The 27,782-nt window shown below is 33.6% G+C and overlaps 4 protein-coding genes and 1 non-coding gene across 5 annotated transcripts; 3 read left to right on the top strand and 2 right to left on the bottom strand.

The window, feature by feature from the left end:
* Window positions 1-80: 80 nt before the first annotated feature.
* On the top strand, window positions 81-4,281 carry LOC110609420 (phospho-2-dehydro-3-deoxyheptonate aldolase 2, chloroplastic). Its single transcript, XM_021748981.2, has 5 exons — window positions 81-659; window positions 2,096-2,373; window positions 2,757-3,033; window positions 3,498-3,743; window positions 3,849-4,281. The coding sequence occupies exons 1-5, from the start codon at window positions 168-170 to the stop codon at window positions 4,131-4,133; spliced, it is 1,578 nt and encodes a 525-aa protein (XP_021604673.1). The 5' UTR covers window positions 81-167; the 3' UTR covers window positions 4,134-4,281.
* A 1,353-nt stretch (window positions 4,282-5,634) lies between these two features.
* TRNAW-CCA lies at window positions 5,635-5,706 on the top strand. The gene has a single exon. It is a non-coding gene; the product is annotated as a tRNA-Trp (tRNA).
* Window positions 5,707-6,697: 991 nt separating this feature from the next.
* Window positions 6,698-7,582, bottom strand: LOC110609685 (germin-like protein 9-3). Its single transcript, XM_021749451.2, has one exon. The coding sequence runs from the start codon at window positions 7,530-7,532 to the stop codon at window positions 6,906-6,908; it is 627 nt and encodes a 208-aa protein (XP_021605143.1). The 5' UTR covers window positions 7,533-7,582; the 3' UTR covers window positions 6,698-6,905.
* Window positions 7,583-8,071: 489 nt separating this feature from the next.
* LOC110609684 lies at window positions 8,072-10,837 on the top strand. Its single transcript, XM_021749450.2, has one exon. It carries the CDS (start codon window positions 8,641-8,643, stop codon window positions 10,081-10,083), a length of 1,443 nt encoding a protein of 480 aa, XP_021605142.1. The 5' UTR covers window positions 8,072-8,640; the 3' UTR covers window positions 10,084-10,837.
* Window positions 10,838-16,904: 6,067 nt separating this feature from the next.
* Window positions 16,905-20,003, bottom strand: LOC110609978 (cationic amino acid transporter 6, chloroplastic). Its single transcript, XM_021749830.2, has 5 exons — window positions 19,438-20,003; window positions 19,078-19,300; window positions 18,367-18,697; window positions 18,034-18,262; window positions 16,905-17,549 (listed from the first exon to the last, which is right to left on the bottom strand). Exons 1-5 carry the CDS (start codon window positions 19,859-19,861, stop codon window positions 16,996-16,998), a joined length of 1,761 nt encoding a protein of 586 aa, XP_021605522.2. The 5' UTR covers window positions 19,862-20,003; the 3' UTR covers window positions 16,905-16,995.
* Window positions 20,004-27,782: the final 7,779 nt, after the last annotated feature.

Raw genomic sequence — 27,782 nt, 5'->3', positions numbered from 1 at the left:
TTATTTTTCAACTCATTAAAAATCTTTCCTTAACTCGTACAAAAAAACAATCGTTAAATATCTTTTAAATATTTTTCATTTTTTAATAATCAGTCGCACATTAAAAAAAAAAAGAAAAAAATCGGGTATCCTCATCCATCCTTCCGTTGCTCAATTCTCACGCAGAAATGGCTCTCTCTGCTGCCTCCAATCTCACCTGCGCTAAGACCCCGATCTCCCATACGACGGCCGCTACCTCATATTCTCTCAAGCCTCAAACCTTCCCCCTCCATGTGACCCCCACCACCATAAAAAAACCCAGACCTGCAATCGTTGCCTCAGTCTCTACTTCATCGTCCAACGTAGTTTCTTCCAACTGGTCCTTGGACAGCTGGAAATCAAAACCGGCTCACCAGCTCCCGGAATACCCTGATCTGGGAGAATTGGAATCGGTGCTTCACACCATCAGCACCTTCCCGCCAATTGTTTTTGCAGGAGAGGCGAGGAGGCTCGAGGAAAGATTAGCCAGTGCAGCCGTAGGAAATGCCTTCCTACTCCAGGGTGGAGATTGTGCGGAGAGTTTCAAAGAGTTCAATGCCAATAATATTCGTGATACCTTCCGGGTTTTGCTACAGATGGGTGTTGTTCTCACTTTCGGTGCCCAAATGCCTATCATCAAGGTCCGAACGTTTTACATAATATATACATGTGTGCTTGTTGGTGTGGTTGAATGTGAGTGCAAATGGATTTTCGAGGATTGGATTGTCTTTCGGGAACCCCTTTCGAGTTTGGTTCCGGGTTATGTTAAATCCAATTTTCGAAATATTTATAATTTTAGATCTGAATTTTTATTGCAATTCAACAAAAGCAAACGCTCATTGTGCTCATGTCGATTTGTGTTTGTGTTTGGTTTCTGTGTGAGATTAAATGGTATTAAAAGATGTTAGGGTAAATTATGGAGAAACTCACCGGATTGTATTTTAAAAAATCTACCATTTAATTTTTTGCTTTAATTTTGAATAAAAATTAAAAATTTTCAAAATTAAAAATTGGAAAAAAGTGAAAGTATCTAATTAATAAACTTTTAATAAATACTAGAAATAACTAATAAATTTTTTAAAACTATAATGATTAGATAATAAAATATTTAATAAAAAAATTAAGAAATAGATTAATTTAGTAGACTTAGGTTAGTGTATTTTTTTAAAATTAAAGGAATAAAGAGCGAATTTCTATATACCTTAGCATAGAGATTAAATAGTACTTTTTCAAGATGTTATTCACGATGGATGTTTATGCATTGGTTTAATTTTGAAGTTAAATCTTTTATTAGGTGTTTATTTTCTTTCTTTAATTTTTTTTAGTTATCTTCATATGGATGGGTTCGGCTGTGAAGATATACGAACTTGTACAGGAAATATGAGCATCAGGTGCAAAACTAGCGAGTACTGAGTGCGCTTTTCTATAGGACTTCTCACTTTGTCCAAATTTTATCTCCAATGTTTCCTGAGCGCGAAATATTGGAATTGTACTGAATGCTTACATTACGAACTAAAATAATTTTCATCAACATCCAAAAATTTTAGATTCATTTAAACTCTTAATTTGCTTATTTTTGGGATTGTTCCAAATAGTGTGCTTTAATGTGAAATTATAGGAACTCTTCAACTGTTTACTCCACGAAGTAAAATTATTTTCAATGTACAAACTTCAGTTGCCTCTTTCAGCAATTTGATCACATGGCGTCCTTCCTTAATTTCACTTTCCTGACCCTCTCCTAACTGCTCTGGGATTAGCCTTAATAGGAAAGAACTTGTACTGCACTTTTTTCACAGCTACTGTAAGTTGTATTTGCAATGATATACTTGTATCTGTTCTGAATGTAGTACCCAAATTGCTTTGTTGCTTCCATAATTTAATCATGCTAATAGCTTATGCTTTTTAGATTTTAGCTTCTGAATTGTAGTGAATCCTTATTAAAATGCTTCACTCTACTGATGTGGAGCATTCACAACATCTACATAATTTACTTGGAGCCTTATGTTCTGAATTGGTGCGGTTTCTTACAAAGAAATTGAGTATGAAACTTCATTTATTTTGATTAACTACATGATAGGTAGGAAGGATGGCAGGCCAATTTGCAAAACCAAGGTCAGAGCCATTTGAGATAAAAGATGGTGTGAAACTCCCAAGTTATCGAGGAGACAATATTAATGCTGATGCCTTTGATGAGAAATCTAGAATGCCTGATCCTCAAAGGTTGATTAGAGCATACCTGCAATCTGTTGGCACCTTGAATCTCCTTAGGGCATTTGCTACAGGTGGATATGCTGCCATGCAAAGAGTTTCACAATGGAATCTTGACTTCGTACTGCATAGCGAGCAAGGAGACAGGTGTGTGCTGGATTTATATGTTCTTATATATTTAAGATTTTTCATCAACTTTAAACTCTAGAACCAACTTTCGAATTGTAGGTCTTGCATAGTCACCCCTGAAGTGTGATATACTGCTGCCATAAATCGGTCTGTATGGTATTTCTGCTATCTGGTTCACATTTTGAGCCATTAATGATAAGTAATATGTATCCAAATAAAGGATTTCCTATTATCCATTATGAGGGCCCAAATGTTTTCTGCTATATAATTTGTACATTTGGTCTTTACTTTACTGGCATCATATTAGTCAATCAATAAGGATAAAATTGCTTTTAGGTGTATCGGTATGATTTACAGTAGCTTTTATTTTATATTTTTAAATATCTTTTGCTCCAAGCCAGGTACATGGAACTCGCACGGAGAGTAGATGAGGCTCTGGGGTTCATGGCTGCTGCTGGTCTTACTGTCGATCATCCTCAGATGAACACAACTGAATTTTGGACATCTCATGAGTGCCTTCACTTGCCATATGAGCAGGCCTTGACCAGAGAGGACTCAACAACCGGCCTCTTTTATGACTGTTCTGCTCACATGCTTTGGGTAGGTGAGAGGACTCGGCAGTTGGATGGGGCTCATGTTGAATTCCTCCGAGGTGTTTCAAACCCTCTTGGCATCAAGGTAAGTAGCAATTACAGTCTGTAGAATCCGAAAGCCTAAACCCATACATGATGCTAGAATCTTGCTGAAAAATATTATATGGAAATTTTATGCTGAATTTCATTGCTAAAAGAGGGGGATAATTTTAATGTCAAAATTTTACTCAAAGTCATAATGTTAATAGCACTTTTAACTCACATGGGTTCTTGTTTGCCTTGAAATAAATAAGGATAATTTGCCTTATTTGGCCTTTAAATTGTTGCTGCGACTGGAATAGAATCATGAGTACTCTGAAGCATTTGGCACATATTTTTTGGGGTGAAATTCTTCAATAAAATGAGAGTTGTGTGGATTGAAATGTTAAAGTCAGTGTCTCAATTGTTTTCATTCAGTTAAATCTCAAAAGATTTGACAAACATATCACCACCAACACTTCTTGTGGTAATTTACATTTTTAATTGTTTATGTGGTGAACTGCTGCACAGGTGAGTGACAAGATGGATCCAAAGGAGCTTGTGAAATTGTGTGAAATTCTTAACCCTCACAACAGACCTGGAAGGTTGACAATAATTGTCAGAATGGGAGCAGATAACCTCCGGATAAAACTGCCCTATCTCATTAGAGCTATACGCCAGGCCGGGCTTATAGTCACCTGGGTCAGTGATCCTATGCATGGCAATACTATTAAGGCTCCCTGCGGTCTTAAGACACGATCATTTGATGCAATAAGGGTAAGAAAAATTGTGAAACTACATTCCTTCGAACTTCAAATTAATCATTTCTGTGAGTTGCTCATCTAGGGGAACATTAACAGAAATTAGCTCAACTTGTCTCAGGCTGAGCTTAGGGCATTCTTTGATGTGCATGATCAAGAAGGCAGCTACCCTGGAGGAGTCCATCTGGAGATGACAGGGCAGAATGTAACAGAGTGTGTTGGAGGGTCAAAGACTGTGACTTTTGATGACTTAAATTCTCGTTACCATACACATTGTGACCCCAGGTTGAATGCATCACAGTCCCTGGAGCTGGCATTTGCTATATCAGAGAGGCTGCGGAGGAAAAGGTTAAGGTCTGGCGATGGCATCCTTATCGGCCACAATGTTGGTGGTTCTGTGGCATAAGATGCTCGACTTTTGTCTTTGTTGTTAAGTTATTAAGGAATATAGTAAGTTTTGGTTGTTTGAGCTTTTAATAAATTAATGTAGAATACATTGTACTGGTACATATGTTTTTTGTTTCAAAGTGCGAGGCCCCTTGGACTCTTATCCACAACTTGTTAGTTTGCTGCTTTGTCTCCTCTCTCTTACACACTCACGCCCGCACGTGTGCTTAAGGCGGCTTTGGGTTTGAATCTTTAACAGCGAGTTATGGAACAAAAGATTCTGATCAAGCTCGGGCATTCAATTTTGTTCTGTCAGAAGAAGATTATGGTCGAGGTTTTCGGGCCACTTGCAGAGAGTTGGAAATCTCGCATCAAATTAAAAGGACAAAAATAAATAATTAATTCATAATATTGAATTAATTAAGAAATTTAATGTATACAATAATTCAGTGATATATAATTTACATTAAAAATAAAATACAAATTATAAAAAGACTTATTATGTGGTTTGATTTTTCTTTTTAAATAAAGTTCTACAATTTAATGTATAATAAAAAGATTATTATGATTTCACGTAATTATCAAATTGTTTTTTTTTTAATATTATTAATAAATGGTTAAGTACAGATATAATATTTGATCTTCAATTAAAATGAATTATGTCTTAATTTTTAAAATTAAATAAAACTTATAATTGACATCATATTTTTTTAAAATTTAGTTTTAAGGTCTTGGCCAACCGATAAGCATACTTTTCGGTAAACGTTCCCTGAGAAAGTCTCGCCACCTTAGCAGCAATATGCTATCAAGCAGTTCTAATCCTCCTAACACAACCTTGCCGCTTCAATCAGTTGCTAAAGAATTGAAGACCTTTCATAGCTCCTAGCTTTTTGTTGCTTGCTTCTGAATATTGTCCTTCTATTAATAAGATGCACAATTTATCTCAATACTTTTGTAAATTGATTTTAAATAATACATTTTTTTATAAAAATATTTTTTTTTATAATTTTTCAAATAAATCTCCTATAGTTATTAAATTTCATTATTTTATATTTCAAAAAATAAAAATTAAATTAAGAATATGGATACAATATATCCAAATTTAAACTAAAAAATCTTCAGTTCCTTTGTAATTTTCTGCCATCATTAATTTATTTTTTTTATAAATATAATAATTTATGTAAAAACAATTTCAATATTTAGAGATTCATTTGTCAAAATATAAGGATAAATTGTAATTAAAAAATATAAAAAACTACTTTAATGATAAAATAAAACTTCAATCTACTAAATTAAAACTTATAAATTTTACTAAATATTAAAAAAATTAAATTGTAACATTTCAACAATTTAAAAAAAAAAAAAAACTCAGAAACCACAACATTCTTATTATTATAAATTAAATCACAGCCGTTCGCTCGAAAAAGCGTTAAACAAAGAATAATTATTCCCAAAAATAATGAAAATTTAACGCAATCATTACTCTAACAATATTAACCAGGTGAGAAGATGAACACCAAGGATCCGTGGCGCAATGGTAGCGCGTCTGACTCCAGATCAGAAGGTTGCGTGTTCGATTCACGTCGGGTTCAAAGCCCCGATCCTTTAGCGGATTTGTAATATACCTTTTTTTGTAATCTGTAGCTTCAGCGAAGACAGCCTCAATGATGATAAATGCAATGCTAAAAAACCTTATTTATAACGTCGTCTTTACAGAATATTATTTTTCTTAACAAGAAAATGCAAATAGCAAGCTCGTCTTTACAGAATATTATTTTTCTTAACAAGGAAATGCAAATAGCAAGCTCGTCCTCTTACTTCACAAATGCAACAATTTTTTATTCGAAACGAAGATTGCAACTTGCAAGCTGCTGCACATTATCAAAATAATGTAGGAGTCTTTTTATTCGAACGAGAAAAGAAAATAATACAAAAGTTTTTAAAGAATTCAGATTAAATTAATTTAATTCAAATAAACTTCATTAATAAAATAATATTCAATTAATCAAATCGTTAAGTCGATCATTAAGGCTTACATCAATTAACAGATCGTGAAATCGTTAGTCTAATTATTAAATGACATTGGATCATAGTCACTAGATCATTAGTTCGTCAAGTGGTTTGACCATCAATCAATTATTATTAGATTGTTTAGTCATAAATTAATTAATCAATAGATCATTATTCATATTCTATCGTTTAGTCAACAGATCATTATTTTTATTTTTCTACACGTAAATGTTAAATTTTCTCAACCAATTATTTTTATATTTTTTTTAATTTTTGAGTTATATTTTATCTATATATTTAAGTATTAGTGGATTGACATTTAATTTAGAATTACATTATCGTTCTACCTTCAAACTTCCCATAAGATGCGAAAACTAGCTAGCTAAAAGACAGTAATCCCTCCGTCGAATTTACCCACTTGTAAAAGTAGTAATGGTTGAAAATTATAAAATGAAGTAATTATCTCCTTTTTACCCCATTCGTGGGATTTCAAACTAAGACATCCTCGTATGCAACATTTCGCGGTTCCAACTGATGTCGAAGAAAATTAAAAGCAGGAAATGGGATACTAGCTAGTTACGAAATTTATGAATACCATTATTCCCAAAGCTCGATGTGAAGATTAAACAGCAGTACATAATAAACATTATTTGCTTATTACTCGGAACAGATTGGCCTGAAAATCAACTAAATCTACTTTTGTAATAGAAATCCAATGCTTTAGGATGCTACTCCCACAGAGCCTGCAAGAAAAGGACCTCCTTCACCATTGGGATGCTACTTACTTATTTGCTTGTATTAGCTTGGAGATGGTCTCCTCATCTGTTTTGAAGGCCTTGGCAAGTATCTCTGCGCTTATTCCACTTCCAAATACAGTACTAGGCAATGAGACAGTCCCAGCACTTGCACTCCCAAATATCCCAAGAGCAATAGAAGGAGAATCAGTTTTGGTGTTCACTTGAAAATGAACCAGTCCTTTTGGGAAGATAAACATGTCAGGAGCCTGAAGAGTTTGTGTAAAGAGCCTGTTGGTGGTATCGACGAACCCAACTTCTAAACTCCCTAAGAGCACTATTAGGAGCTCAGAGGCTCTGGGATGAACATGTGGAAGGTTCATTCCTGAAGGAGGGTACATTATCGCAGAAACGGATACGCTTTGGCCTTCCAGGGCAGGGAATTCTTTCAGAGTTGCTTTCGTCACCAGGGCTGTTGTTTTTCCAGTTAAGTTAGCTTTCCTGAGGGATCTGAAGCCTGTGAAAGTGAAGTATTGCCTTGTTATGGTGCTGGGATCAAGGCTTGGAGGCACCGAGAAATCTTTCAGGATATCAGGATCTCCTGCACTGGCATGAATTGCATTTCCAAGTACAAGGATCAAGGAAATAGATATGCAGCTGCAGAATTTTTCCATTTTAATTCTTATGGATATAGAAGGACTTTGGAAGTGGCTTGAATTTTCAAGCTTTGGTGCTTCTTTATATAGGTGGTGGGATCAAACCTCGGACAACTCATGGTATTTTTCTGTGCTGGCTATTTCTGAATTGTTTGCTAACGGGAAAGCCTGCAAGCGATGCTTCTGAGAGTTTTTGATGGGACCTGGCTTTTGGGTGTTTCCTGTTTTGAGAGATGCTACACATGTTAAGTTCTCTTTTCTTTGATAAAAGCTTTTGTTAGTTTTTGTTTTGGCATGCAAAAATCAACCTGTTTTCTGGAAAATTATTCTAAGAAAAATTGAATATGGAATATAATATTTACTCGGCCTGAACTGGAAAATCTTGATTTTGGAGGTTCGAGACCCTCCAAACATGCAATGGGCTGTAACTGAACAAGTGATTTTGATTGTTCAGGCAAAACCCAACTGAAATAAAATCAGAGATGGAGGCCCAAATGACCCAAACAACTAAAAAGCAGTCCCACCCTTGGATGGACAGAAAAAAAGAAACAGAAACAAAAAAGGAGTAGGTCTTCCTCCGTCGCCAGTCTGGATAATCTCATCTTCCTCCATTAACTAAGGGGCTGTGTACGTTTCTACGGGAGTTCTTCTTTTGTTTTTTTGTTTTTTTTTTTTGTTTTTAAATTATTTTTTATTGTAAAAAGAGAGAATTATCTCATTAATTAATTATATTCTTAAAATTTTAAAATTTTATAATTAAAAATAAATAGAAAAGGAGTGGGCTCCGTCCTGAGTACGCGTACAAGTTGAAGTAGGTGTGGTGGTATTAGGCGTGAGTGGTGGCGGAGTTGTTGGGGAATTGGTTGTCTCAAAGTGCGCACTTCACCACCACTCGCACGCTAGCAACCTTCCTTTCCTTTTCCACTCACTCACTTCCTGGTGGTTGCCACCACCCCTCGTCTTAACTACACCTCACCCACTTTTTCCCACCCAACAATGATACCCACCGCCACCGCCACCACTACCATTAACCTCATCCCCTCTTTTCTAACTTACGCCTCTCCTCCTCTTTTCTTCCACCCAATTCCCAATCTACCGCCCCTTCCTTGCACAATCCTCCTCCGCCATGTCAACCACCACTGATTCCATTCCCCGGCGGGTTCCTCCTCCGTGTTGGACCCAAGAAGAAACTATTGCTCTAATTGAAGCATATCGGGACAAATGGTATTCAGTCAACCGTGGCAATCTCCGGGCTGCCGATTGGGATTCCGTGGCGGCTTCCGTGGCTGATTCCTCCACCGCCGACCCGCCCAAGTCTTCCCTGCAGTGCAGGCATAAGATCGAGAAGCTCAGGAAACGGTATCGAGCGGAGAAGCAGAGGTCCCTTAACCATCCAGGTCGGTTTTTTTCTTCTTGGGACTTGTTTCCTTTATTGGATTCGATGGCAATTGGGTCTGCTGGACCCAAGCCATGCCAAGATATCGATGAAGAGAATGATATTGGAGATGGGTTTCAAGTGAAAACGCTGGGGAATAGGTATTTGGTAACATCAAACAAATCAGCCAATATTGATCAGGATTTCGACGCAGATTTTGATTCGGGTTTGGATTCAGATTTGGCACTTAGAGCTAGGAAATGTGGCAGGATTGGGGAGGATTCTAACTCGAATGTTTCTCGTGCTTTGGGAAATGGGTTTTCTCTGAAACCGGTTAGTGATATTAATTCGGTGTCTGTGGCATTTAGGCCGAAGGATTATGGAAGAGTTGATGTGAAACTCAAGTCTGATATTGACTTTCACTGTGATTATGAAGCTGGCGTTTGTATGCAAGTGGAAAAAACACAGTGTAGGAGCTTCCAGCCTCAGGGATCTAGATCGAAAGGTTATGGCAAGATTGTTGGTGATTCTAGCCCTATCAATAGAAATATTGGTGAAGGTGCTGATACCTATATTGGGTTTCCAGTAAAAACCCTAGGTGATGTGCCTTCAGGGTTTAAGCCAAAAAATTATAGGAATATTGATAGGAAATCCACCCCTAATTTTGGTAATGATGTTCACTACACAAGTGATAAAGTAAATAAGTTTGGGGAAAACGTTATCAATGGCTGGGTATCACCACCCCCAGGGTTTAGACCAAAGAAGAATTGCAAGATTGATGGGAGCTTGAAGCTTGATGTTGATTCTAAGCTTTTGAATGTGTTTGGGAATGTCAAGCAAGGGGACATTGAAGTTGGTGGCAAGAAAGTGATGGATCCAATTGCAGAGGTTGTATCAGCAATTAAGATGTCAACAAAAAGTTTTTTGAAGGTGGAGAAGAGAAAAATGGAAATGGCAATGGAAATTGAGAAAATGAGGATGGATATGTTGTTGAAGCACAACCAGATGATACTGGAGTCACAGCAACAAATTGTAGACGCATTTGCCAAAACATTTTTGGAAAAGAAGGAGAAGAAGAGGAGGTTGTCACCTTATCAAAACAAAAATGGAGACTCTCAAGTTGCAGCAACAGATTGTGAAAGCATAGGCAGAAGTGGAATTTTGAAAGAAGAATGCGAAGGTGCTTTCACTTGACTGTCAGATCTGGAACAATCGAAGTTTTGGAGATTGGGGATTTTCTTGGTGGCCTTCCTTTATTTTTAATTCCATTTTGGTACATGAGGGATTATTCCACAGTACACGCTAACAAATCCTGCGTAAACCTTTCATTCATGTAGCAGCTGAATACTAATAAATTAGCAATCTTTTTCATTGGTAAATATCAAGAACAGTAAAAAGGAATGATTTTTTTTTTCTTTTTTTCTGAATGTATCTACAAACCTTCATTGTTTAGGTAAAGCTGATTGGTTCAATTATGTCCTTGTTCATGTCTGTCTAATTTATCTCATTTGCATAACTTTTCTTAACTTCTGGGCCTGGTGACTAATATTCTATGAGTGCGAGGTGAACTTTTGAAGCCTTGCTGGGCGCGGTGATGATAGGAAGAACAAGATGGAAATTTGCATCGAGTTGCCATGATGGATGTGGTGAAACAAGAAACCGAACAAATGATTTCTTAAACCTCCAAATTCTGGCAAGTGGAAATCAAGATATAAATGATATGCTTCCAGGATTCCCTCTGAAAAGAAAACAAAAATTCCTCTCTCTCTGATGTATGCTCCACCACTTGAGGGGTTGAAGTTCATTTTGTTAGTTTCCCTGAAATTTCAGGCAAAACAAGTTAATGGTTAACTGTTATTGAATTAGAACCAAGAGAAGCGAAAAACATGGTCGAAATTGTTAATAAACAATGGTCGATGGAAATGAGACATTTCATGCTTTCTCTTTTTATCTCTGTTTTGGTGATTACTCCAAATTTTTACTAGTACAACATATTTTGCTATTGGCTGTATATGGCATTCTGATAAAATTAGCCATTTACAAAAACATAACTTTTATCGTGAGTTTCTCTTTTAGATATAGAATTTTTCTAACAATCCCTGCTAGAAAGGAAACGAGATTAACATGGTATCCTGAGTGGTTTCAGAAGATGAAACTTGGAGGAGTTCACAACTTTAACCTTAATCCAAGATTTCTAGAAATGCAACCATGTCGATAGAGTTCCAGTGTCAGCCGTTGCACATTCGTCAACTGTCCCATTAATCATATGATGAAATTAAAGAACTCCATTATTGTCTTCTCTTCCTTCTCTGTTTCTTACCATGCCAACCAATAGTCTGCTCCTCAGTGTATTGCACATAATTTTGTGCTCAAAAATCAAGTTCAGGATTTTCGTTACAAGATCTTAAATTCGAGGTCCAGTGAATTTAGATGGAGTTTTATATGGAAATGTGAGTCTACCTTGTCATGTTACTCGCCTATTAGTGGAAATAGAAATGCCAACCAAGGAATTACAATGGTTTTAAGATTCAGGACACCAAATTCAGAGCCAGATAGATAGCCATGTCCTGCTTATGTGGGTACCGCTCATGAATATAAGGCCCTGCAGGCTTCCCAGTCGCTCTTGCTCGTATCCTTCAAAATTGATTACCACCTAGTGCCTCTCATGAAAATAAAACAAATTTAAAGCTTTGCCTCCATCTACAAGGGCATTCTCATTACGTCACTAATGGTTCCTCACCCAGCAATTTCAGCAGGAACAAGATATATCAATTCCATGGTTGTGCTTCAGATTTTTATCTGCATGGAGTGCTCTACTCACAAAACATACACAGGATGGGCCCCTTTCTTCCTTTCCCCTCTACACACAAAACATGCTTGTATTGGTCATTACCTAAAGCAGGCATTGCCTTTGCTTTCTTATCCCAAGCATTACAAGACCATGCTAATGACCACTAGTTGAGTCATTCTCTTTAGAAATGGAAATATGTGTTATTCTATTTGGGGTTCGGTTATGATTGCCTGACATTAAATTAAAAATTTTATTCAGAGAAGTAAAATCTTTTTGCACATCTACAGTTTGGAAGAACAGGGTTACATCTTTATTCAAAGAAAGGAAGAAGAAATTTCTTTTAAATACACACTAACAGAATAATTCTTTAAAAAAAAAAACACAAAAAGAAAAGGAAGTGAATTGTATTTAACATGAAGAATGTTTTCTTTCATGAGAAGCTGTGCTAATCTATCTTGACTACTTAATAATAACCTCATAAGCATAATTTGCAAATTGTAGTAAAGCAGAAAAGTGAAAGCTATTATCTTTCGCTTTTGATTGAAGGCAGTTAGAAGTGAAAGATATGAAAAGGAGAAAAGCGAAAGCAATTAACAGAGGGGGGGAAATGGAATCATCTTTTCTAGTTCTGATTGAAGGCAAAATTTCAAACCAAATGATCCCAAACATTATAAAAAACATCAGACAATTTCTGACTCGCGAGACGATTATGAGGCCTTCAAAACTCACTCAACATACATAGCAAGGATCATTGTTCATACAACAGTCTTCATGTCCAACACGGAAACTGGTAAGAGTATGCAGAATCCAATGTCTCCAGTCCTTGTATGCACAATTCACTGTATAAGAAAACAACAGAGTAAATTGGCATAATTAGAAATCAATACAGAGAATATATCCTTTTTTCCCAGTAATATGTTGTTCTTAAAAAGACGTGCGAAAAACATGACTCTATTGACTGGTCATACAACTGATAAAGGTATACTTGGGCACACTGGTGTAAAGTGACCATATAGAACTTGCTTTAAATGATGCCTTTACAGTTCTATAGGATACTATTCTTATCGGTTCCAAGTGCAAGAATTAATTAACTTATCAGACATGAACATTATGGCCCACATAAAAAAAAATATGAAAACAAGATCTTGATGCTTTGCATATTTAGTTGATGCCATGTACTCCTGGTCCCAAATTGGATGCTGCCTTCAATTTTTCATTTATTGATACCAACATCACTCAAAAGATGTCCTAACCTAATTACTAAATCTAAAAATTTCTCCCAACATGTCATATTGCTAAATTTATCTTCTGACACAAATGGCTTACATGTAATAGTTCGTTATTGTATTCTCATAATTGCTAAGTTTGTGCAATCAACAACAAAAATTGACACACAAGCTTGTCTGTAGCTGAGTGCAATCTGGTTTATCATTGTTAAGCAACCAAAAGTATGAGAAATAGACAAATTGGAGAGATAGAAAAAAAAGAAAGAAAAAGACAAACAAAAGAGCAGGTGAAGTTTTGGACACGGAGAAAGTCCACCACAAATTGTCAAGCACATAGAATACTGCACGACAGAAGACTGATAGAACATATAATCTGGTCATAAAACCTGATATCCGAAACAGCAAAATAGGTCTGATACAAAAATGTTAACTTTGATGGCTTTCTGTGAGTGTTTTTATTTTGAATTCAAGATCTCAATATCGGTTCTCCTGGTCCCAGAGTTACCCTTAGATAAAACTCATATCTGCAAATAATTTCAAAGCATATTATGTGATTTAATTTCAGATAATGCATGAGAACCTATGCTGTTTAGACATGCACATCTTAATTATCTAAGGATTCAAGTAACTAGCTTATTGTAATCTTACCATTTCTTCAGAATTTGCAAGTGTAAAATCAATGACGACCTTGTTGGAACTATTTGTCCGAAAGGTGGGGGACCTTGCAAAGTAGTGTTGGTCAAGATGACTATAACTTCAGAACTGCATGTATCAATCAATTTACCTTGAGAAGGAAATGTCAAAATTGAAAAGGATAAATTCATTAATCAAAATTGAAGGACGTAGAACAAACTTGAGGAAAGTAAATCTGGATAAAGGACATAGGACATAGAACTATAAATTCATTAATAAAACTTCACTTGGCCATCCGTGCTGCTAGACAAAGAAAATGAAAGAAGAAGAAGAAGAAAAAGAAGGGGGCAATGATTTTTATTTCACTCTAAAAATTTTCCATTATTCTGTTTTGTCCATCCAAAATTTTTAGAAAATAATTTTTTTTCTTATAAAAAAAAAAAAAAAAAAGCTATTCAACGAAGTCATTTAGTCATCTGCAAGTGAAGACAAGAGAATGAATCTTCATGACTCGTCATCAGCTATCATCTTTAATCGAATGATTTTTATTAAAACACTTACCCCGATTTTTTAGGTAAATACTTTTTTTCTACTTTTTAATATTTAAATAATTCAAAAGAAAAGTTAATGAAAATATTTTCTTCATTTTCAGAAAAATGACAATTTTTTAAATAACAAGTTATTTTTTAAATTTTCATAATTTTGTTAATATTATTATATATAAATTTATTCATATCTTTTATTTTTTAAATTATAATAAAAAATACATATAATTTTTTATGAAATATTTTCATAGAAAAAACCTCTTATAAAAATTTTTTAAAAAAAATTTTAATATGTAAGTTATTTTTCAATAAACAAATAGAGATACTCCATAATTTTTGTTATTTCCATACAAAATTTGCATAAAACATTCTTCGAATATTTGAAGTTATTAGAGGTGATCGACAAAAAAAAAAAAAAACATGGTATTCACGTAGGTCACAAGTTGGGGAAATTTGACCTATTTATCTACAATTCATTTAGTAATTTTAATTAATTAATTTTTCAAACTTTAAATTCAATCAAAATCTGATTAACATTGTTATATAATTAATATTTTCTTTTAGTTTTTAGCACAACAAATATAAAATTTTTATCAATATTTTGAAATTAAAGATTTCATAAAAATTTTATTTATTTTTTTAATTAATTTTTTTATTTAAAATAAAATAATTTATTTTTTTAATTTATATAATTTTTATTTTTTTTAAAAAAACTATGCATAATTTTATAAAAAATTATTTAATTTTTTTTTAAAAAAATGAATCATGCCAAAATGGTAAAATGTTGTCTTAATTTGATTAAATTATGTGTTGTATTACCTAATCCAATCTTAGTAATCTTTTCATTAATTTATCTATTAAAAATAAGATAATTAACAGAGAAGACCGAAAGGGATATTATTATTAAAAATTCAAATTTTTTGTGTTTTTACATTTTAATTCAAACTTTTTTAATATAATAATCTAAATTTTAAAAATATTTTACAATTTTATCTAAATTTGAAATTGATGTTTTGTAATTTTATTTAAATTTAAATTTGAGATGGATGAATGTGTATGGTAGGATGATGTGGCATATTTTATATTTTTTAATATTTTCTTATGAAATCCACAAAATATGACGTGGCATAACTGTTTTTTCTAACAATCAAACCCCAGATCATCCCAAATCATTTCAATGTAAAAAGGAAACCTGTTTTAGTTTCTCAACTTTAAATTCTAAGAAGGTTTCCTAATAAATTGATTTTTTGACAAGAGAATTTGTAGTAGCACCGACAGTGACGACCCATTTGCTTTTCTTGTCTGATATGCAAATTTCGTTTCCCTCTCCTGTATGCTTCTCCTTTCACATCTAAATCTGAAAAAAAGAAAACCCATAAGAAAGTATTTTAAAAAGTCCACAAAGTATACCACATTATTCAATTACAGACGTTCATTCATCTCAAATTTAAATTTGGATAATGTGCGAGTGGGTTGGTTTTTCATGTGAAAGTTGACAGATAGCATCTGATGGGAAGGCCCATTTCATCTCTGATTTTCATAGATGGGTTATAACTGTCTTCCAGCAGCTTCTATTTCTTTTTCTTCAGGAACAGTTCTGTCCTCTATCTTTCTTTCACCAATCTTTTTTTTTTTTTTATGTACTGAAATTTTCTTTCATCCAAAGAAAAAACTGATTAGGTGGAGAGGACTAGAAGGAGGAGGAGGACAGAGACAGACACTGGATCAGTGATGTGATGTCCATAGAATTAATTGCGGCTGAAGAAAAGGTGATCAATTATGCAGTGCAGTAGAGTAGCTGACAGATATAGACTGCAGAATATGTCTGGATGATGACGAAGGAGAAGGGAGATGTGAATGAGATAAAAACAGAAAAGAAGAAAAAGCACTGACAACAGAGGGCCACACCTATGCAAATTAAAAACACTTGAAAAAGCAGTAAGCAAAATTAATAGGCTTCCTTTTGGACACCATGCCATTGAGAAAAAGGATGAAAATTTTCCATCAGATCCCACTATAGTATCTCTGTAGGTTTCATTTCTCAAACAATGAGGGCCCACTTCCATCTTGCCATTGAAATTCCTGTAGGTAATAGCAGTTAACATCAGATTCATAAAACTTGGACTCAAAACAAGGGGGGCTTGACAGCTGTTGGGATATGATTGGCTGTTCTTTGGCTTGTTCAATTCTTGCATATGTATATATTAACTATTTTTTTTAGTTGGTTTTTATACAAGCTATATTAATTAAACACAATGTTTTAAATTGGAAAAAAATAATAAAAGAAAATTTTGTATATTCTTTGATTAATTGCCAATTAAAAGGATTTCAGAAAATTAGAGCTAAAATTTGTTAAGTCATTCCCTTTAGGTTTTTGGCTCTATATATTCAGTGGACTAATCATGTCTCTATTATAAATAAATCCTTCCGTTTAGAAGATGTCAACTTGCCCATTTTGGATGAGCTAGTCAATGACAAAATTCAAGTATATGTTGGAGTATACTTTTCTCGGAGTTTCAATATTGCATTCTTTATTGCTTCTTATGGCCCAATATGATCTCAGCGCATCCTCCCCACTCCTGGAAAGACCATGTTCTTGCTATCTTTCCGTGAATATAATGGTGGTGTCACCATGAAATAAAGAAGAATAAATTAAGAAAAAAAAAATAGTATCCCTCTCAAATGCCTTGTTTCCTTATATTATTTCACTTTATTTTGTTCTTTATACATATATATATATTCTCCATTCAGCTCTGATAATATACATTTTCTTGAGAGCTTCCAATTATCATATCTACATTGCAACAGTAACACAAGAACTGAAAGTAAAATGCTTTAGAAAAAGCAGTAAAGGATAATTAATTACAGAAGGACAAAAGGACAGAGTAAACTTTTTCCTTTTCTTTGGTCCTTATAGCACTTGAATTTCTAGCTTACTTTGCTGAAGTTGTGGGTGTTGTATTTCATCAACACCCACTTCCATCTCTTCAGCTTCATAAGTTGAGTGTACACCATACAACACATAAAACACAGTAATTAAAAATGCCCATATAGCAAACCTTTGAAAAGACAGCAGCTTTAATGTGGTCATGAGAAACACATTAAGGAATACTGATATTGCAGCTGGCCATGGCATGAATGGCACTGACCACTCTTCGTTTGGTTGGCTGATGGAAGGTATCTTGTTTTGAAAGAAAGCTGTGATGGCAATCATAATTACACCAAATATAGATGAAACCCATATTTGTTTTTCAAGTTTCCATGAAATGGAGAAGCTAATTGCAGTAGATGAGAGAAGGAAGAGGTACAAGAGGGTATGTGAAGGTGGGTTTTGGCTAATGATCGCATATCGCCTGTAGATGAGAGCATTGGCTACTAGGTAGAATACCAATAATGTGCTGATGGAGATCATCTGAAGAACTATGTCGAGGTCAGTGAAGAGTGCAATTGAAGCCGTGCAAAGCCCTACATGAGAAAAAAGACAAAAGTTCATTAATTGGATCTCCTTTTCCCTTTCTCTTTCTTTTAAGCCTAATTTTGTCCAAAAACAAATGTGCCTAAATAATAGCACAGTTCCTCTAGAATCCCAATATGGTTTTAGCGTGTTAAGGATATATTGTTTTATTAAATGAAATAAATGAAAAAAGCATTTTTCATTGTGAATCTCAATAAAGGAGGCAGAAAATCAAAATTATCATTTTCTTTTATTACTACCATTGATAATGAACATCAAAGTGAATAAGCCTTGTGAGAACCCTACAGTCTACCAATAAGAATTGATTCCAATCTTCTTTGTACTATTTAAATAGGACACCCATCTTCTTCCCTTATTAACCAAGTCCCTCCAAATTTAAAGCACCTTGATTGCGTTAGATTTTGTGTTTTTAACTTGTGAGAGAATTCATAAGCTAAAGAAATGGAACTTTTAGAGTTATAAGGAATCACTTACCTAAGAAGAGTGTAGCATTCAATGGGGTGCCTGTGGAGGGATGCACTTTGGCCAACCAAGAAGGCACCAGCCGAGCCCTTCCAATAACACAAAGGTACCTTGATTGGCCTAACATGGCAACCAGGAGAGAAGCAACTATTCCCAAACTTGCTCCAGCCCCAACCACATTGCTCGCCCAGTTCCACCCAGTAATTTGGAAAACATCAGAAAAGGATGCTTCTTTGGGTATCTATAAATGATTTCAATCACGATACCTAATTAATCATTAAGATGTGCATTTAGGAGATGATGCATATATCTGCTATTACTAGTAATGAAATTTAAATCACCTACCTTACTGTAAGGTACCAGCATACACAAAGACAAGGCCATGAGGCAATATAGCACACAGACTATGAGAACAGAACCCATAATGCCCACAGGAAGACTTCTTGAAGGGTTTTGGATCTCTTCTGCCATCGTTGAAACCGAATCATAGCCGATAAAACTGAAGTATACTATAGCTGCTCCATTAACAACACCCTTGACACCAAAAGGAGCAAGCCCTCCTGGCTTAACCAAGTTCTTGGCACTCCCATTGCAGATGCCAGCAATTATGATAAATCCAAAGAAAATCACATGGAAGACTGTCATAATAAGGTTCAACATTGAGCTTTCCTTAGTACTGCAATCCCAAAAAGAAAAAAAAGGGACTTCCATCACTTTCAAAATCCTTTAGCCATCACTTCACATTCCAACAACTAGTTGCTAATTACCAATAAGTACATAAGAAACTATTAGTTTTTTACCGATTAACAGAATAAATTAAACAATATGTAAACCTGCCAACGCAAGTTATAGATCCAGATGGCACTAATCACTCCCAAGAACTATTAATCCAAATTCACTAAACAAGCCAAAATGCCCACTTACCCTTGCCAAAGAATATATAGTGATGAAAACAATTGCCTGCACCAAACTTATGAAAATAGAAATATACTGTTCATGCATATATAGAAGGAAAATGGGGTAAAAGAAACTAAATGTTATAACAAGAGATCATACCTATGGCAAAGACAGAGAGTGAGAAGAAGAATAAGAGCAACTGCTATGAAATCCAACTTATCATAACCCTTTACTAGTCCATCCACTTCAACTCTCCATGAGTTTGGATGACTCTCCCCCACAGCACGGCAAAAATAGTCAGTGAAACTTCTTGCAACCGCAGCATTTGATAGTACATACTCCATCAGGATGTTTGCCCCAGCAAAATAGCCTACAAATTCTCCTGTATCACAGCCAAAAGAAAGAAAATCATTTCAAAAAACGAAAGAAACAATTTAACATAGATCAAGATCAATGATAGTAGTTGCGTCTATCAAGAAATGGAGAAAAAGAAAGAGGTGAAGTGAGCATTGCTCATACCAAAGGTAACACTGAGGTAACTGAAGGCGCCCCCGGCAACGGGAATCTGGACAGAAAATTCAGTGTAACATAAAGAAGAAAGAAGAGCTGATATGCCAGCAATAATATAAGAGATGAAAACTGCAGGGCCAGAGTTATCACGAGCCACAGTGCCAGTGGTGACAAAGACACCAGCACCAAGCATGCCTCCAATACCAAGAGCAATCAAGTCATGCCATTTGAGTTTCCTCTTCATATCTGCACCAGACCTTTGCCTTACTTGGTTAAGTTCCTGGTCTGGGGTCCATGTAGCTAGCATTCTCCTCTTAAGCCTGTGAGGGGTTTGTGAAAGTGACTGGAGGTACTTGGAGAAGGAAGTATTGGCTGGTGAAGATTGAATGGTTGCCATGTTAGAGAAAGAAGTGAGTTGTTTTTGGGTTTCCATGAGAAGCCTGAGGTGAGGGTTTTTAAATATGGATGTTGAAAGAGAAAGGATATAATTCTAGATTCTTTGCTAAAGGTTGATGGGGAACAAATGGGTGTCCCTATCTTCATTGAAAATACCTAGTTGCTCATTGCGTTGATGTTAAATGACAAGGGCACCCTCAAATACACATCTTTTTAGTGCCCCAATAACCCAAAGGGGGAGGGTGGGGGGTTCTTCTGTTATGGAAGCATGCAAAGAAAAGAAAAGGTAGGAAAAGGCATAGCAATTTTGAAAATGAGCTTCTCTTGTTTAAGAGGAATCACAAATCACAGCCAATGTGAGAAGCGACTTTGACCTAATCTTTTGGAATTTCTCCTTCACTTCAAACTTTGAAAAGATGTGACCAGCATCCATCCCACCCGCACTCACTTTGTTAAAGCTGAAAAAAAGATTTATTTCTTCATCAAGGCCTCAAGAAACATTTGGACTTGATTCCTCGACAGAACCATACCCACAGTTGCAAAATGCCAGGCTTCAAGCAATCTCTAAAATTTTATCAAACGCAACACGTGTAAGTGCACTAAGTTATGTGGTTATGTTTTCTTTTGGTATGATTATTTTACAAGCAGACCTAACAACAGCCAACACATGATCAATCCAAGAATGATACTCTTTTATATATTAAAGTAGTCATATTTATCATACCCTTCTCTGAATATCTTGAATACCCAGATGGAGGTGAAGAAGCAGAGTTAACAATTTATTATTTTTCTGTTGGAATTCTTTTAACCTCGTGTGTGTTAAAGCTATTACAGTTGCGACTAAATTCAACTCCAGTTTATAATCGGACAAATTTTAGCGATAACAATATTTAAATAAATTTAAAAAAATTTAAATTTAGACTCTCTTACGATATAAATATATATATATATATATAAAATATTGAATATATAAATTGATATTAAATCTAATCTTTATAGAAAAAATTAATGCTTAATTTTTAAGACTTAATTTTTATAAAAGTGTAACATTTAACTCATAATTATAATTACTGCAAGTATAAATCCGTGGACTGCTGTCCCTTTAGCCCCATCTAGAAGCATAATTTGAAGTCAATAAAATTCACTTCCACTATGCATTAAATAGCGCAGATCCTGTTGTCATTAAATGTAATAGCATTTTAGACTTTTAATGGGTTATGCTTAACCTTATTACAAATAGAAAATTCCTGATTCCCTATAGCTTGTGGAATTAGCAAAGTGGAAGGGCATGGAAATGTCAATTCCGGACCAAATAAGTGGTTTGATGCAATTGAAAATTGAATTTTTAAGCATCTCGAATTTCATTTGCTCATCTTCTTAGTTATCAAGATTTGGTGTGATATACTACTTGAATGTACTAGCCTTTTTCAATCTAACAAAGGTTATAGCTCTCTAGGGTATATACCCAACTCAAGTATAAGAGTGTCTTTCGGTAGTAGAGATATAGATCAGAAAGTGAAATAGACTTGTGATTTTATCCCATTTTTCTAAGTAGAGATAAAGCATTTGCCTCTTAATATCTATAGGGGGCTTAGCATATCCAATCAAAATGATGCATCAAGATACTTCACTAGCTACTAGCTGCCCAGATAAGCTTTTGTGTAATGATCACTAAATCAAAGAGGAAAAAAAAAGGATGGGAATCAGTTACAGAAGCTAACGGTTGAAGATGATAGTTGAAATCCTATTAAAAGTCAATTAGTGGGAGAGATGGTGGTGCAAGAATTCCACCAGGAAGCTTTATAGCTCGTGCACTTTTTTCTAGCTAGTGATTGACCTCTCTCCCTCTCTCTCTCTCTCTCTCTCTCTCTCTCTCTTTTAAGCATCCATTTCAAATGAAAAGACACGCTCTTTGGGGTGAATCAAATCTAAATATATCTTCCTATATTATCATGACCTTTGCTGGTAAAACCCAACTGTCACCATCTTACCATCATTGATTTATCAGTGAATGAGGAATCGTAAATCTTTTACTCATCAGTGATATTTATAAAACAGAATTTGCTGGAAAATTCTGAGTTGAGATTGAGTGGTCCATGGCAATTGACGATCACATCTCCACAAATGTCAATATGGGAATGCTTCAGAATTTGCTTCCTCTGGGACCATTTTTTTTTCCTGCATGTCAAATTCCACTTGGATTTCATTACTGTGTTGAGAATAAGCTACCCATGGACAACACCGCTTGGGAAGCATCATGCATTAATTAATATGGTTATCTAAATGGCAAAAAGATAATCATACTCTCAAGTGAAATGATTGGGCAAATTAAGTGGACAATGTTTGCTAATGATCAAAATAAATCAGAAGCCAGTCTCGAAACTACTAGTTGGTAGTCCATTACTTTTATAAGGTCATCAAGCATAGTCAATTTTCTGAAAAATGTACAGGACAATTAAAGTAAATGTAGAAAGAATGCTTTAATTCTCGTCTCAACCTCTTCAGAAAGCCATTGACAAAGGAAGGAAAAAGGATGTTCACTGAAACTGCTTCTTTTGGAAACAAAATTGCAAAGGCCAAGTGAAAGACTTGAATTGCTCATTAAAATTGCAAACATCCAAGCTCACTCTCAGTTCTCAGAAATAAGAGTCTACATAGATAATCCATTACACACTGATGACATTTAATTGGCCTAAATATGACCTAATTTCAATGAGCTATATGATTTGAAGTAAGGAAAGTAATTGCTAAAGCACTTTTCCTAACATTTCCATACCAACAGCATCAAATGGATAATGAGCACTAACGTATAGTGTTAAAATTTTTCATGCAACTTGTTATATGAATTATTTATTTAGTATTATTATCATTATTCTGGGGGGGGGGGGGGGTTGACTAACTTGATATATATGTGACTAGACACAATTACTAGTTGTTCTCTCTAATTAATGATGTTGGTTCCATTATAATCTTGTGATGCACATACCCATCTTTAAGGAATTCCCTAAAATTACTCTTCAGCTTTAAACAGCACCACTAATTTAGAGCCAATAAGATCTGATTATTAAAAGCCCATATAATAGAGTAGTGAGGATATTCATATAAGTAAAATAAGGGAACCATAAAAGAGTGGAATTTAAAAAAATAATAATAATAATTGTATGGTTAACTTACACTGGTAGGATGGAGTAGGAGCATTTTGCTTAGATTTTCTCTATTGTTCATCTAAATTTCCGTTGACCTCATTCCTCACCTCTCCTTCTTAGCAAGAGAAATGCCAACAATTTAGTTTTTTTATGTCGCGGACTAATGAAACCTTCACAAGGTCATGTCGCATATGGAAAGTGCATTGTCTTGTGTATATGTCTAATACAATTTAGTAATCTACTAATAAAAGGTGAGGAAAAATAAATTGCGAGAGTAGCCAGCGAAGGGGCAAATTGCCTTTTTTTTGGGAGTGGAATCAATTGGGATAATCCTTAACTACAAAGTACCTTTTAGGCTTTTCACAGAAATCGGGTGTGTATATAAATTCATGTACACTGGGATTTAGGAGCTACTAACATGCAAATGATATTTGGTTTTAATATTCTTAATTAATTACTAAGATCATGGTTCTTATCTAGTTAACAATAATAAATGAAATGGAATAAAGCATAATGTCAAATGCTGCGTACTTTAGGGTTCACATTAATAAATGAAATGGAATAAAGTAATATAATGTCTGCTAAATATGATTGGATATAGTGTATGCTTTCATAGGTACATGAGACAGATCATGAATGATATTCTCTTTCAGATGAAGAAAAGGACAGAGAGTTGATGATAGAAAACTTGACATCAATTTTTGGGAGAATTTCAAGGTAATTTCATTTTTAATTAAATTTCAAGAAATCTCATTTATTTTTATTTTTATTTTTATTATTATTAAAGTGAAACTTACCATACATGAATGCACTCATTTCCCTCGCCAACAGAAGCATATGACTATAACATGATTAGCAACCTTGTTAATCAACAAATGAAGCTTGCAAGCAATCCGTGTAAAGTCCCCACACAGTAAGACTGTAACAGACCGGCATGGCGTTGCAATAAAAAACCTTATTCTTGTACACTCTATAGTATGATTAGATGACTCAAGAACAAAACTTTTTTCTAAGACTAGCTATGCATTTAAAGGGAAAAGAATAGTTTCCCCCTGATCTGATCTCCTGCAACTACGCTTTTCCCAAACGCATTATGGCTTCCAATAGGTCTAAACCCCCTTCACATGACTATCATGCTCATTTTATATAGAATAAAATGGCAGCAATTCTTAAGGAAATGATTATAAACTTCATTGCCCACTCATTTTTCTATACATAAAAGCCGAAAAATAAGGTAGGCATCACACAGCCATTTCCCAAAATCATTTCTTTCATTCTTTGCTAAAGATTGATTAAATATGTCCAATGAGTACAAACATCATGGCCTTAGATTAGTCCCTTGATGCAAAGAATATGTAAAGGCAAACACTTGCGCTATTTTTGCTTGCAAACCTTTCCTCTTCTACCTTCTAAATTGAATTGAGCATGTGGATCTACCTCTAGAAATTATTATTTTTTTCAATGGCTAATACAATTAATTGGATAATTAAATCATGCAGTATCTACACTGTTTCCTATTCGGGATATGCATAAAACATTTGGTGGTGGGGTTCTTTTAAAATCCAAGAAGTAGGAGATTGTTCATTTCAGTTAAGTCAACTTTATATAATGGAAGCTTTCTAAATGCAAGTAGACGTATGCACCAACACAACCTACCACAAGAGAATACTTTAAGTTTCAAGTCGAGCTCTACTCGTTTAATTGTTTTTTTTTTTACCTCGCCTACCGATGTCTTTCATTGGCTACAAGTACTTTTCTTGTACGTTGAAACTGCAAATCAAGTGGATCCACTACAAAAGGAGAAAAAAATTAAAAAAATAGTAAAGGTTCATAACAATACAAGTCATTAACATGTAGACAAAAGATAAAAAAAACGACATAGGAAAACTAGTTTCACAAAAAATATACATGAAGACTCAAAATCACACCAGACAAAAAAGAGAACTTACCAATAAAATATCTGTCTTTTACTAGGTAGGTTTTGTAACATAGGAAAGTAAAAAACTTGATAAATCTAATTAATAAAGATGGTCTGCCATCATTAAAAAGAGACCCCATCATTTTCTTGTTCCAAATCAAAAGCAAATAATAAAATAATTTGGACATGAGCCACGCAGCACTATATCTAATAATTTCTATCACATGCGTAGCATCGCCAATAAAGAGTGATGTATTTGCGTTTTCTGCATGAATAAACTACTTAGAATTTTAAAACAGAAGGTATATATGATCACAATCTCCTTCCATATGACAAGATTAATTTCATGCCAGCAAAAGCAAAGAGACATCGTTAAACCATATTGAATACTTTTTTCGAAAAAAGATCATATAATACACAGATTTTGGGGTGGAAAGTACAAGGGTTAAACATCAGTACCAGTCAGCATCTTCATTAGAGTACTTTCGGCTTCCGTCCACCAACAATAAAGTTTAATTAGAGACCTTCGAATTAAAAATAGACAAAATTGACACTTCAATCAACTCATTCGATGAATTAACAAAATCATCCTAAAATAATTTTCATGCTCTTTTTCTTCTCACAATGACCATTATCAATAACTTTTTTGACTTTTTTCTGCTCCGAAATATGTTTTAAAACAAATTGAAAAGGTTTCTTTTCATTATCCAATTATGCTCTATTAGGTTGATAATTTCATTTACAACATATATATAAATATATAGACGGAGCTAAAAAAAATTAGGAAACCAAAAGAGATGACATCATAAATTACATATTTATTTTAAAATATAGAGCTTTCATATTATTTTTTAAAATATCAATATATTATTAAATTAAAATTTTAAAAAATTAACAATTTAAGTCCAATTAAATCCAAGTAATCAGACATACCAAACATACGACCTAGAACCCAAATATTAAAGAAAAATAGAAAATGCATCAACAAGTAAAAGTAACTAAAAATATGTTAATATTATAACAAAAATAAAAATATAAAAATTAAAAAACATATATATATATATATATTCACTTTTTGAATTGTGTACATCGCTCTTTTATTATATAAGATTTATTTATGATCTTTGTCCGTACTAAATTTTCCAGCAAGTTACAATCAAGTATTTAAGAAGAAACTTTTTACACAGAACATTATAATAAGGCAAAATAATCAAGCATTCAAATAGAAACTCTTCAAAAGTACTTGAGTGAATGACAAGTCTTAATGAAATATTAAAAAAAATGAAATGGCAGATCAAATTTTTAAAGACTACTAAAATAATTTTATTGTAATATTTAAATTAAACATAAGTAAAGAAAATAGTGTTGAACACTTACATATAAGTAATTAATTATAATAGATATTTTTTTAAAATAAATACTGAAATATGATATATTAAACAAATCATAAAGCAGATATATCATTGAAAGGTTGAACACTTCAAATAGCAAATCTAATATAGAAACAACTGCTTAAATTAAAGTATGAGCATATTGATTCACAGATCAAAAGAAATTTAAAACTTCATTTAAAAGTAATATAATATCCTGAATAAAAAAACTAAAATAAGAAGCATCAATTTTATTTTTAACAACAGTTTGTAATACTAACAATGCATCACTCTCCATAATGACACTATGCATACCAAATGCAATCAAAGATAGAATAGCCTCCTTCAGAGTATCACCACTGCAACCTTAGAAAGCACTGCATGAGGCACAAATCTCATACCAGCATGTAAAAAAAGTACTCATCACATCTCCAATTCCATACCCTTATCAACTAATGGAAATAATTAATTATAATAGATAGTTAGTTATTATATTTTATATTTTTAATTGAGTATTTTTAATTAATGATGTTTTAAAATAAAATTTTAATATATTAATTAATTTTTATTGACTTTTGAAATATATATTAATAGGTGATATATTATATTTTAAAGAATTTTTTTTAAAAGCAAAACTACTGATTGTATTAATAAAATTTTATCAAATAAAGAGAGATATCATCCCAAATAAAGACGATTATGCCTAATAGATTATCTAGTCAAAGTATAAACAGTTAGAGTAGTATTAATACGAATCCATTTAATAGAAATATCAGTTTTAGAGTCTAATAAAATTTATAATCATTTAAAATTAAATTTCTACACAAAATATTTTGATAAAAATACTCCTCAAGTGTCCATGTAAATCCTCTGCATAAAATAATTTGGTAAAAATACTCCTCATTCTTTTTTATCTCTCAAATATAAATCATTAAATCTCTCGAAAAAGAATTAAATGTTATCAATTAATTATAAATAATTAAAATAAATTATATATATATATTCCTTGCAGCTAGGGGGCCTGCGCTTCCCCTGCCGCCTTTACTTCCACCACTACATCTAAAGTATGATTGATCATAAACACTCAATGGCCTAGCCTATATAGTTAGACACAATTACTGCCAGAAGTGCGAGTATGTGTGCGTGCGTATGTTATGTTGTGTGACGTATTAGAAGGAATATTAGGTTAAGGATTCAAGTCCACTTGATATGATAAGGGGATGAAATAAAAAAATAAAAGAAAATTTTTTTAATAAATATATTTTTTAAAAAAATATTTATCGATGTTTAATTATATTGTTAAAAAAATAAAAATATTAATAAATTTATATATAAGAAATTTAATTGCAATAAATTGATTTTTCAATATGTAAAAAGAAGCAAAAAATGATTTTTCTTTTTTTAAAAAAACAATTATTCCCTTTTTTGTAAAAAAAAATCTTTAAAAATGGTTTAATTTTTAATTAAAAATATTTTTTATTAACTATTTTATTTGAATATATAAATATCAAAAAATATATAAAA

Source organism: Manihot esculenta, chromosome 2, assembly GCF_001659605.2.
Source record: "Manihot esculenta cultivar AM560-2 chromosome 2, M.esculenta_v8, whole genome shotgun sequence".
NCBI classification, from domain to species: Eukaryota; Viridiplantae; Streptophyta; class Magnoliopsida; order Malpighiales; family Euphorbiaceae; genus Manihot; species Manihot esculenta.
This window is presented reverse-complemented; position numbering and strand designations above follow the sequence as displayed.

Coding starts and splice junctions, on each gene's coding strand:
- LOC110609685 (XM_021749451.2), bottom strand. CDS start 7,532: ATGGAAAAATTCTGCAGCTGCATATCTATTTCCTTGATCCTTGTACTT.
- LOC110609684 (XM_021749450.2), top strand. CDS start 8,641: ATGTCAACCACCACTGATTCCATTCCCCGGCGGGTTCCTCCTCCGTGT.
- LOC110609978 (XM_021749830.2), bottom strand. CDS start 19,861: ATGGAAACCCAAAAACAACTCACTTCTTTCTCTAACATGGCAACCATT. Junction 19,301..19,437: donor TTACCTCAGTGTTACCTTTG/GTATGAGCAATG, acceptor GCTGTGATACAG/GAGAATTTGTAGGCTATTTT. Junction 18,698..19,077: donor ACTCTCTGTCTTTGCCATAG/GTATGATCTCTT, acceptor TTGGGATTGCAG/TACTAAGGAAAGCTCAATGT.
- LOC110609420 (XM_021748981.2), top strand. CDS start 168: ATGGCTCTCTCTGCTGCCTCCAATCTCACCTGCGCTAAGACCCCGATC. Junction 660..2,095: donor CCCAAATGCCTATCATCAAG/GTCCGAACGTTT, acceptor ACTACATGATAG/GTAGGAAGGATGGCAGGCCA. Junction 3,034..3,497: donor CAAACCCTCTTGGCATCAAG/GTAAGTAGCAAT, acceptor ACTGCTGCACAG/GTGAGTGACAAGATGGATCC.